This window comes from Zonotrichia leucophrys, chromosome 15 (assembly GCF_028769735.1).
Source record: "Zonotrichia leucophrys gambelii isolate GWCS_2022_RI chromosome 15, RI_Zleu_2.0, whole genome shotgun sequence".
NCBI classification, from domain to species: domain Eukaryota; kingdom Metazoa; phylum Chordata; class Aves; order Passeriformes; family Passerellidae; genus Zonotrichia; species Zonotrichia leucophrys.
This window is the reverse complement of record NC_088185.1, coordinates 9,713,134-9,723,920: the sequence shown is the minus strand read 5'-3', so window position 1 is coordinate 9,723,920 and position 10,787 is coordinate 9,713,134. Positions and strand designations below refer to the sequence as shown.

The following is a 10,787-nucleotide window of genomic DNA, read 5'->3' as shown; positions in this document are numbered from 1 at the left end:
AGGCCCCGCCCTGTGAGATGTTTATACAGAGCTGAGCTGTGGGGCGTGGTGAATGCAACGCCCCGCCCCCAAATCGGGCCATACAGTTGATACTCCTATGAGGGCGCGGCCACACTGACGCTCCGCCCCAATCCAGCCCCGCCCCGCTAATACAACAGAGCCTAGCGGGGCGTGGTCACAGCGAAGCCCCGCCCATCCCCGCCCATTCACGCGCGCCAGTGCTGATGGGGCGTGGTCCCTCCCTGGCCCCGCCCCTCGGTGTCCCCGCCATGGCGGCTCCGGGGGCGCTGCTTTTGGCTTCGCTGCTGTCCCCGCTGCTGTCCCCGCTGCTGTCCCCGCTGCTCTCCTCGCTCCTCTCCCCGCTCCTCTCCCCGCTGCTCTCCGCCGTCCCGGCCGGCGCAGCCCCGTCCCCGGTGCCCCGCAATGTCTCCGTGCTGCTGGAGCCCGGCTCCGAGCGACTGCGCGTCCTCCCCGGCCGCCACCCCGCTGCTGTCGCCTGGGCCAGCCTCGATGACCGCATCCCGCACGTCGGGTATGACCCGGGCCGGACCGGACAGGACAGGGCTGAGCGGGGATGGGGTGGCCGCGGGGGAGCCGTGGTGGGTGGGGTGCCCCGTCCCAGCCGTGCCCGTGACCCCCGTGGCCGTGTCCCCACAGCTGGGCCTTCCTGGAGGTGGCCACCAACGCCTCGTACAATGACAGCCTGCAGGCCTACGCCGCCGGGCTCGCCGAGGCTGCCGTCACCGAGCAGGTAAGGGGGACCCGTCCAGAAACGTGTGTCCCGGTAGCTCCCGGGCTGTCCCCGGCGGTGACAGCCTGCCCTGTCCCCAGCTGATGTACATGCACTGGATGAACACCATGGTGGGCTACTGCGGCCCCTTCAAGTATGAGAGCGAGTACTGCCAGAAGCTGCGCAGCTACCTGGAGGCCAACCTGGCCTGGATGGAGGAGCAGATGGAGAAAGGGCAGGACACTGAGTACTGGCACCAGGTGAGGATGGGGAGCCCCCACCAGGGGAGCCCCCCTGGGTCCTCCTGGGCCTTTTACCCAGAGCACAGCACAGGGCAGCCAGCTGTCCTGGCCCAGCTCCAGGTGGGATGACAGGGATGTGCTCATGCTCCTTCCTGGGGTGAGGAGAGGTGACTCGTGACTTTCTCCTCGCCAGAACCTCGCATGCTGCAGTTGGGGTGCACAGGAGGTGGCTTTGTCACCCTCGGCTGTGGGTGCTGAGTCATGACCTTGCTGACAGTGACACTTCCCCCCTGTACCTCTGCAGCAGCACTGAGACCCAACTGATGTGCTCTGTCCCCTGGGGCAATGAGGGAGCCTGTCCCCCAAAACCTCTCAGCCTGCCTCCCCACAGGAGCCAGTGCCAGCTCTGTCCCCTGTCCCCAGGTGCGCCTGGCCCTGCTGCAGCTGAAGGGGCTGGAGGACAGCTACAACGGGCGCCTGGACTTCCCCAGGGGCAGGATCACCCTGGCACCCTTTGGCTTCCTGTAAGCTCCTTCTCAGAGCTGGGGGAGAGTGGGGGAGGGTTGTCCCGGGGTTTGGAGTGCTGTGGGGACAATTTCTCCATGTTCAGGAGCAGCCAGTTCTACTCCAGGTCCACCTTTTCTGGGCATTTGTCTTCTGCTGCTGGGGCAGGTCGGAGCTAAGGCAGGTTGTCCTCTTCCGCATGCCATGGGGATGGGTGATGGGTTCCCCCCACAGCCCCTGCCTCAGTGCTCCCCCTTTCCTCCCTGCTCATGCTACCAGGGTGCTGCCAGCACAAGTGCCTGCCCTGGGGGGTGATGGAGATGGACAGACAGACAGAGAGCTCTGAGCCAGCTCAGCTCCAGGCCTGGGGCACCCCTCACCTGACATTTTATGCCTTGCTTCCCCCCAGGCTGCTGCAGCTGGGGGGTGACCTGGAGGACCTGGAGTCTGCCCTGAACCGCTCCTCCCCTCAGCGTGTGCTGGGCTCGGGCTCCTGCTCGGCCCTGGTGAAGCTGCTGCCAGGCCAGCGGGACCTGCTGGTGGCCCACGACACCTGGAGCTCCTACCAGGCCATGCTGCGCATCGTCAAGAAGTACACGCTGCCCTTCCGCGCCTCGGCTGGCGGTGCGTGGGCTGGGCTGGGGGGGCTGCACCTCATAGCCCCCCTCTGACACTCTGCATCCCCCCTGCAGGCAAATCCCAGATCCCTGGGAGTGTCCAGGTGTTCTCCTCCTACCCCGGCACCATCTTCTCCATGGATGACTTCTACATCCTCAGCAGCGGGTTGGTGAGTGGGGCTGCTCCTCCTGCACCTCTCCCCGGCCCTGCTGCCCTCCCCATCGCTCCCTGCCCTGCAGGTCACGCTGGAAACCACCATTGGCAACAACAACCCGGCCCTGTGGAAGTACCTGGAGCCCCGGGGCAGCGTGCTGGAGTGGCTGAGGAACATCGTGGCCAACAGGCTGGCCCGTAGCGGGCCCGAGTGGGCTGCGGTGTTCCAGCGCTTCAACAGCGGCACGTGAGTGGGCTGGGAGTGGGGCCTGGAGGGATGCTGGGGCCTTGGGGAGGCTGATCCTCAACAGGGGTAAAGAATAAAGCAGGGATTTATTAAAAGCCTCAATGGATGCACGTTGGGCAGCACAAGATCCCAGCCAGGGCTGCACCCAGGATGAACCAAAATGGTCACAAAATGCACGACCACTCACGGGGTCTCTCACTTTGATCAGTTCTGCTCCATTTGCATCTTGGAGTTAATTGTCCACTTACAGCTTTAGGTTATGAAGTGCCATCCTTCTTGTTTTTCTGTCTTCATTCTGCCATTGTTTATGCTCTTGGGCCTGAGAATTGGATCATTTGTCCTTGGTCCCTAGATAGAGAAGGAATTGTTTTGTCTCCCTGCTCTATAAAGAGAGTTCACCATCCCCTGATATGAAGGTCAGAACTACACAATCTGAAAAATAGAAAAGCTAAAACTTAAGGCATCAGTGGGATGGCATGGAGGGTGCCCAGGCTGCCAGAGGGATGCATTCCTTGCTCTCCGTGCCAGGTACAACAACCAGTGGATGGTGGTGGACTACAATGCCTTCACACCGGGCAGAGCGAGCCCGCCGCCAGGCGTGCTGACCGTGCTGGAGCAGATCCCGTGAGTGGCTCCATTCCTCCCTGAGCCCTGCTGTCTCCTCTCCATCCCTGTGCATTTGGGAAAGCTCTGAGGGTGGTGCCTGCCCAGCCCAGTGGATGGTCACAGGGCAGTGGGGCCTGTCTGTGGCTAAATGCTCTGGGGTGCTGGTACTGAGGTGATGGGTGCCCAGCACCGCTGGCTGTGGCGGGGACCCCCAGTGTGTGTTCCCCCCAGCCCAGCATGCCTCCCACTATCCCCAGTGACTTTTCCCCCTCTGCTCTGACCAATGCTCTTTCTCCCAGCACAGGGGCCTGGTGGTGGTGGCTGACCAGACAAAGCTGCTGTACCAGCAGGGATACTGGGCCAGCTACAACGTGCCGTGAGTGCCATCCCTCCCTGGGGCCTGCCCTGGAAGGAGAGGCAGCAGTGCCCACCTTACACCCCCTTGGTGCCAGCTTGCTGGGTTCCCCTTCCCCAGGTACTTCGAGCAGATCTTCAACACCAGTGGGAACCTGGAGCTGGTGAGGAAATACGGTGACTGGTTCACCTATGACAAGAACCCTCGTGCCCAGATCTTCCGCCGGAACCAGACGCAGGTCCACGACCTGGACTCCATGATCCGCCTGATGCGGTGTGTGCTGGGCACCCCACACCTGGAATTCCCTGAGGAACTTCCCCCAAGGGATTTTCTGTGATCTGTGGGGTTTTTCTGTGTCTTCACTGGGCTCTGTCCCCTCCCTCTGCAGGTCCAACAACTACCTGCAGGACCCCCTGTCGCGGTGCAGGGGCTGTGACCCCCCCCAGAACGCCGAGAACGCCATCTCTGCCCGCTCCGACCTCAACCCTGCCAACGGCACCTACCCCTTCCCCGCCCTGCGCCAGCGCTGCCACGGCGGCATCGACATGAAGGTGTGCCCGCCAGGCAGCCCTGCCCACCCCACAGGGGCTCCTTTGGGGCTGTGCAGCCTGTCTGTGCCCAGTGCTGACTCGCTGCCCTGCTCCGTGTGCCCTCTGCAGGTCACCTCCTCGGGCATGGTGCCCACCTTCGGGCTGGTGGCAGTCAGCGGCCCCGCGTGGGATGACGTGCCACCCTTCCGCTGGAGCACATCCCCCTGCAGCTCCCTGCTCCACATGGGCCACCCCGACCTCTGGACCTTCCCCCCAGTCAAGGTCCACTGGGACTGAGCAGGCGCTGGTCCTGTCCGTCCATCTGTCCTGTGGGGGATCCCTCTGAGGCGTCTCAGCTCTGTGTAACAGGGTCCCCCCTGTTCTTTCTGCCTCTGGGGGTCCTGGCTGTGCTGCACAAGCCCAGTGTGTCCCCTCCCTGCTGTGGGGCTCTCCAGGCTCTTCCCTGGGTTCTGATGCCCGGTTTGGAGGGCTCTCCCTGGAAAAGGGGCATCCTGGGAGGCTGGGGCTCGCCCCCAGTGTGGACAGGAGGGCAGTGAGCTGGTTTGGCTGTGGTAAATAATAAAGTGCTCTGTGCTGGTGGCTGTGCTTTGCCCTCTGCTGAGGCTCTCTGGTGGCTTTGTTAGGGATGGGCTCACTCAGGGGTCTTGCCCCCTCCCCATTAACAGGGTGATCTCCTCTGCTGGTGGGAGGGCCTGTGCCCAGTGAGACTTTTGGGGTGCAGGCTGTGCAGGGCTCTCTGCTGTGGGATGGGGGAGCCCCACTCTCACCCCCCAGGAGTGGGAGACCATCCTCATCCTGCCTTTTGTGTTCCTCTCCTCTGGCACCTGTGTGCCCCGTCCCCAAAAGCTGCAAAATCCTCTTAGGCAGCTCCCTTGATCCGCTCTGGCTCGTTAGGAATAACGAGGTCATTACTGGGGGATTAATGAGCTGTGCCTCGGCAGAGCTTTGAAGGCACTGGGTTCCCACCGGGGCTGGGGGGCCCTGGGGGCTGCAGGGGGGTGGGAGGGAGCAGCTTGGGCTGTTGGGGTGCTGGCCCCCCAAAAACTGGCATGGGTGCCCTGGGGAAGGTGGGGTGTCTGTGCCTTGCTGTGCTGGGACACATTGCAGGTAAGCCTGTGTCCCCATGGTGGGGGGGCTGCTTTTGGGCTCCCTGTGCCTCAGTTTCCCCAGACATATGGGGAGGTTCCTTCTTGAGCAGCAAAGAGGAACAGGCCATGCTGGAAATGCCACAGTGTTGCTGATTCCCTTTTTTTGTTTCCTTAAACATGGAAAAACAAACAAAAAGTTGTTAAAAACTATCCCAGCTGCTGCCACAGTGTCAGCCAGGGACGCTTGCCAAGGGAAGTGAGCAGGTGACAGCCTGGCATGCCCTCCTCATGGCAGGGATGGAGCCAAGGGGAGCAGGACAGGCACAGGGAGGTGGGTTTGGGGTGCAAAGGGACCCTGGAGCACCCGGGGCTGAGCTGGGATGTGGGGTGTCCTCCCAAGGGGGTCTCCAGCCTCACCCCTGTGAGCTGGGACAGGCTCCTGCTGCTGTCCCACCCTCATGGAAGCGGCTGCATGAGGTGAGGGAGTCATTCCAAAGGCCCCAGAGGGACTGGAGCTGTGTCCCCTCAGTGCCCCTATTCAGGAAATTCTCCTCATTTCCCCTGTGTCCCAAAAGCAGTGTGGTCCTGCAGAGGGGCAGTGCTGTGCTCTGTGCTGCTCTCAGGAGCCCAGGGATGTTCTGTTGGCCCCAAAGCTCAGCCCCATGAGGAGCGGGGCAGCCCCAGAGCTCTGTCCCTGCTCTCTGCCTGCCAGCACTGCTGCTCTGGGGAGGTTTGCAGCCCAGTTTGGGTCAGGGCACTGAAATCCCATGTTGTGTTTTCACTGCTGTGTGCAGAGCTGGGCATGCTGTGGGGCTCCCAGTGCTCCCTGTTTGGCCTGTGTTGGTGCCAGTTGTGTCCCTCCCTCAGGACTCCTTGTGCCCTCTGCTTCCAGGCTGCTCCAGCTTGCCAAGAACCACAGAGGAGCCTCCTGCGGCTGCGGGGCTGCGGGCCAGGGCTCGCCCTTCCTCCAGATCCCACCCTCCTCCTCCTCCCTGCCTGCTGTGCACAGAACCAGCCCCTCCGAGCAGAGGTAGGACTTTTACCAGGGCTGGGTGACAAGGAGGGGTCCCAGAGGGAGGGAGGGAGGGGGCTCTGCCTGCTCTGCCTGGGGGCTGCTGGGCCTTGGGTCTGGGCCAGCCCCTGCCTGGGTCACTCGGGACAGCCCCTCCCTAAGGGATCTTCGTCCATGGGGTGCCCACATGGCCAGCTGGATGGGGGGCTCATCCCGGGGGTCTCACCCAGCTGGAGATGGGAACCTGGGAGAAGATTGAAGGGCTGCCATGGGATGGGGCTTGGCAGGGTGAGCAGAGGGGTGTGATGGCTGTTTGGAGGCAATGAGAGGTGTTCTGGCTGGGGTTTGGGGTGTGCAGGCTGCCCTGGCTATATCAGGGCAAAACTCCTAAAATCTGCTGGTACGTGTTTTTGTGTGGACCAGATAATACCCAGTGAGCTGCCTCTCATTTGTGAGCTGCCTCTCCACTTCCCCGATCTCCTGGGAGCCCACATCCCGTCTCAGGGCATGTGAGAGCTGGCAGGGCCACACGTGTTTGTCCCCGCGGGTCACCGGCTGTAAAACCCGCCCAGGGCTGAGCAAACAGCGAACACCAGGGCAATGTCCGAGCCCTGCCCCCTGCCCGGCTGAGCACGGCGACCTGGGGACACCGGCACGGCCCCTCAGACGTCACCTGTCCCTCTGTGTGTGGGTGAGGACAAGCAGGGACATCTCCCGGGACAGCAGGTAACCCCAGCCTGGGGACATCCCCCAGGACAGCAGGTAATCCCAGCCTAGGGACAGGCCATGGCACAAGCAGGTAACCCCAGCCTAGGGACAGGCCAAGCTGTGCACCTGGGGACACCGGGGCTGGGGACACCGCCAGGGTGCAGGAGGGGGTGGCACAGCCTGTGTTGGGATCCTCCAGGGAGAGCTGCTGCATCCTAGAGACGGGAGGGGACACTGGGGACAGCCCTGTCCTTATCGGAGCAGCTGGTGACTCCACCGCCTGTCCCTGGCAGAGCATCCCCTGCCAGGCCATGGCAGCCCAGCCGGCCGGGGGCCAGAAGCCCCAGAAGCCCTTCCACATCGTCACACCCGTCCTGGAGAGCCTGTCCCTCTCCAAGGCCGCGGGCACCAAGGTCTTCATGAAGATGGAGAACGTCCAGCCCTCGGGATCCTTCAAGATCCGGGGCATCGGGCACCTGTGCCAGGCTGTGAGTGTGGGCACGGGGTGTGCGGGGGGTGCTGCTGCCCTCACGGGGGGCACAGTGCGGGCACACAGCCGCCCCCTCCCCTGTTCCTCTCCTCCTTTCAGGCTGCCAGGAAGGGCTGCCGCCACTTCGTCTGCTCCTCAGGTAACGCCACCCCGAGCTGGGGACGCTCCTGGGGGATGTGGGGACGTGCGGGGGGGCCGAGCCGCGGCTGAGCCCCCTCCCTTTGGGCAGGAGGGAACGCGGGGCTGGCGGCGGCGCTGGCGGCGCGGGAGCTGGCGATGCCCATCACCGTGGTGGTGCCCAGCAGCAGCGGCCCCACCGCCGTGCACAAGCTGCAGGAACTGGGGGCCACTGTCGAGGTCTACGGCAAGGTACCCCCAAATTGGGGTCTGGGGGGGTCCAGAGAGGGCTGAGCCTGACCTCAGCTGCTCATTGGTGCAAAGCCCATCCCGAAATGTCACCTTCCTGCATCCCCTGCATCGCAGCAGGGTCACCCTGGGAGCCCTCACCCGTTCTGGTGTCCCCCAGCCCTGCAGGGACAAGGGACCCACCCGGGGTTGTGAGGGCTCTGTGGAGCCCGGCTGAGCCCCCCTTGCCCTCACCAGGTGTGGGATGATGCCAACAGCAGAGCCCAGGAGCTGGCTAAGACAGAGGGCTGGGTCATCATCCCCCCCTTCGACCACCCCTTGGTGTGGTGAGTGCTGCCAGGGCTCAGCTCCTGTCCCCTGTCCCCATCCCTGGGACCCAGGGGAGCTCCCGGGCTGCATCCTCAGCTCCTGTCCCCATCCCTGGGAAGCCCCCGGGCTGCATCCTCCCGTCCCTGTCCCTGCAGGGAGGGTCATGCCAGCCTGGTCCGGGAGCTGAAGGACTCTCTGGAGGAGAAGCCAGGCGCCATCGTGGTGGCGGTGGGTGGCGGGGGGCTGCTGGCCGGGGTGGTGGCCGGCCTGCAGCAGGTGGGCTGGCAGGATGTCCCCGTCATCGCCGCCGAGACGCTGGGCGCTCACAGCTTCCACGAGGCGCTCAAGGCCGGCCGGCTCGTCACCCTGCCCGACATCACCAGGTGAGCAGCCGGGCGTGCAGGGAGCTGGCAGGGCTCGCCGGTGTCCTCGCCTTGACCGCATTGTCCCTGTGTCCCAGCGTGGCCACCTGCCTGGGAGCCAAGACGGTGGCGGCGCGGGCGCTGGAATGTGCCCGGGAGTGCCAGGTGATCTCGCAGGTGGTGCAGGACGAGGAGGCCGTGAGGGCTGTGCAGCAGTTCCTGGGTGAGCGGGGTGACAGGGACACTGCTGGGGGCAGGGTGACAGGGACACCGTCGGAGCCTGGGGGCATTGGGGTCAGGGTGACAGGGATACAGCCGGGATCAGGGTGACAAGGACACCTCTGGGCATTGGGGTCAGGGTGACAGGGACACCGCCGAGGTCGGGAGTGACAGGCACAGCGCCGGACCGTGGGGATTGCTGGGATCAGGGTGACAGGGACACCGTCGGAGCCTGGGGTCAGGGTGACAGGGACACTACCGAGCTCTGGGGTCTCTGAGGTCGGGGTGACAGGGACACTGCCAGATGCTGGGGTTGGGGTGGTGACAGGGACACTGCCAGGCACTGGGGACACTGGGGTCAGGGTGACAGGGACACTGTGGGATGCTGGGGTCAGGGTGACGGGGACATCACCGGGTGCTGGGGTGAGGGTGACAGGGACAATGCTGGGCGTTGGGGTTGGGGTGACAGGGACACCACCAGACCCTGGGGACACTGGGGTTGGGGTGACAGGGACACTGCTGGGCTGCTGAGATCAGGGTGACAGGGACACCACTGGGGTCAGGGTGACAGAGACACTGCCAGGATCCGGGTGACAGGGACACCGCCGGACACTGGGGGCACTGGGGTCAGGGCGACAGGGACACTACCAGACGCTGGGGGGGTCGGGGTGACAAGGGACACCACCGGGCACTGGGGACACTGGGGTTGGGGTGACAGGGACACCACTGGGGTCGGGAGTGACAGGGACAGCGCCGGAGCCTGGGGTCGGGGTGACAGGGACACTGCCGGGCACTGGGGACCGCTGAGGTCAGGGTGACAGGGACACCATTGGACCCTGGGGACACTGGGGTCAGGGTGACGGGGACACCTCCGGACCTTGGGGCCCCCGGATGCCGGGCGAGCTGTCCCTGGGTGCGAGCCCCATGTCCCGCTGTGTCCCCGCAGATGACGAGCGGGCGCTGGTGGAGCCGGCGTGCGGAGCCCCCCTGGCCGTGCTGTACTCGGGGCGGCTGCAGCGGCTGCAGAGCGAGGGGCGGCTGCCGAGCCCGCTGCGCCCCGTGCTGCTCGTGGTGTGCGGCGGCAGCAACATCCACACGGGCCGGCTGCGGGCCCTGCAGAGCCAGCTGGGGCTGCAGTGACACCGGGCAGGGCGCGGCGTGCGGCAGAGCCCGCCTGGAGCGCTCGGCTCGCTTTCCTTCCCAAAGAACAGAAATAAAGCTCGGGAACGCGGGGCTCCTCATGAAGCTTTTTACAGCAAGCAGCGCTCATGCAGGGAGGGAGAAACTGAGGCACGGGGGTGGTGCCTGTGCTGAGGGGGGACTGGGCCCCCCACACATCCCATTTTTCCCCTGGGACGTGCCAGGTATTCTCCTGTGCCCCTCTCCTCCCTCCCTCTGCTTCTCCCCAGGCTGCAGCTCTCCACCTCAATTAGCAAACGCTCCCTCTCTGACTAATTACTGTGCTACTGTCTTTATGCATTATTATTGTAATGATTATTAATTATTACAATCCTCTCCCGTTCCTGCCACGTTGGCTGTGGCCAGACGAGAACAGCGCTCTTGTTAGGGTGATTTATCCGCGGGAATCCCCGGCCGGGTTTAACACCCGCGGGCTCCGAGGTGCTCTGACATGCGGAGGGGATGTACCCCATCCTAGACCCCCTAAGATCCCCTTTTTTCCTCCATCCCACTCTTTTCCCTGTTCTTTCTTTCCCCCAGGCTTTCCTGCTCTCTCTGTAGCGCTGTGTTTGCCTTTAGCCCTTTGCTGTGGCGCCTCCTGGGGTTCTTTTTGTGTCCTCCCAGCTTTTCTCCCCTTTCCTTCCTCCCATTCCGGGTGATTTTGCTGGTGCGGTTCCCCTGCTGAGCCTGTGCCCGGTGCGTTGGGCAGGGAGAGGAGCATTTTGCCGTCCCCAACCCCTCTCATCCTCCTCCCTTTGCAGCAGGAGGGTGCCAGCCCCAGGAGCAGCTCGCCCACATCTCCCCACAAATCCTGACCTGAAACCCCTCCCTGCCTCAGCCCCTTGCCCTGCACCTTCCCAGGTGCTCGGTGGAGGCCAAACCCCCATAAATCACAGCTCTGCCACTCCATCGTGAGCAATACCTTATGTAAAAAGGTGTTTCCAGGGAGCACCGAAGGCTGGAGAATCCTATTACGAGGCACACTATTAATTATAGGGAGTCAGCCCAACCTACTCGGGCTATTTTTTATCCCAGGTCCAAAACCTGA

The 10,787-nt window shown here is 63.8% G+C and overlaps 2 protein-coding genes across 3 annotated transcripts; both read left to right on the top strand.

The window, feature by feature from the left end:
• The first annotated feature begins 210 nt into the window (after positions 1 to 210).
• PLBD2 (phospholipase B domain containing 2) lies at positions 211 to 4,602 on the top strand. The gene is made up of 12 exons (XM_064727002.1): positions 211 to 532; positions 658 to 751; positions 832 to 990; positions 1,396 to 1,496; positions 1,886 to 2,100; positions 2,169 to 2,263; positions 2,334 to 2,494; positions 3,023 to 3,118; positions 3,405 to 3,476; positions 3,576 to 3,728; positions 3,844 to 4,006; positions 4,115 to 4,602. Exons 1-12 carry the CDS (start codon positions 225 to 227, stop codon positions 4,280 to 4,282), a joined length of 1,785 nt encoding a protein of 594 aa, XP_064583072.1. The 5' UTR covers positions 211 to 224; the 3' UTR covers positions 4,283 to 4,602.
• A 442-nt stretch (positions 4,603 to 5,044) lies between these two features.
• On the top strand, positions 5,045 to 9,793 carry SDSL (serine dehydratase like). 2 transcript variants are annotated; one of them, XM_064726950.1, is made up of 10 exons: positions 5,045 to 5,113; positions 5,987 to 6,124; positions 6,679 to 6,832; positions 7,108 to 7,302; positions 7,404 to 7,443; positions 7,534 to 7,673; positions 7,908 to 7,996; positions 8,135 to 8,362; positions 8,440 to 8,564; positions 9,507 to 9,793. In XM_064726950.1, exons 4-10 carry the CDS (start codon positions 7,126 to 7,128, stop codon positions 9,698 to 9,700), a joined length of 993 nt encoding a protein of 330 aa, XP_064583020.1. In that variant the 5' UTR covers positions 5,045 to 5,113; positions 5,987 to 6,124; positions 6,679 to 6,832; positions 7,108 to 7,125; the 3' UTR covers positions 9,701 to 9,793. The 2 variants fall into 2 exon arrangements, with proteins under 2 accessions (XP_064583020.1, XP_064583019.1); XM_064726949.1 differs by having other exon boundaries at positions 6,530 to 6,832.
• The last annotated feature ends 994 nt before the right edge of the window (positions 9,794 to 10,787 follow it).

Excerpts from the sequence above, each read along its gene's own strand:
- SDSL (XM_064726950.1), top strand. The coding sequence starts at position 7,126 with ATGGCAGCCCAGCCGGCCGGGGGCCAGAAGCCCCAGAAGCCCTTCCAC. Across the intron at positions 7,444-7,533 it reads CCACTTCGTCTGCTCCTCAG|GAGGGAACGCGGGGCTGGCG; the intron begins GTAACGCCACCC and ends CCCTTTGGGCAG. Across the intron at positions 8,565-9,506 it reads GGCTGTGCAGCAGTTCCTGG|ATGACGAGCGGGCGCTGGTG; the intron begins GTGAGCGGGGTG and ends GTGTCCCCGCAG.
- PLBD2 (XM_064727002.1), top strand. The coding sequence starts at position 225 with ATGGGGCGTGGTCCCTCCCTGGCCCCGCCCCTCGGTGTCCCCGCCATG. Across the intron at positions 2,264-2,333 it reads ACATCCTCAGCAGCGGGTTG|GTCACGCTGGAAACCACCAT; the intron begins GTGAGTGGGGCT and ends CCTGCCCTGCAG. Across the intron at positions 3,729-3,843 it reads TCCATGATCCGCCTGATGCG|GTCCAACAACTACCTGCAGG; the intron begins GTGTGTGCTGGG and ends CTCCCTCTGCAG.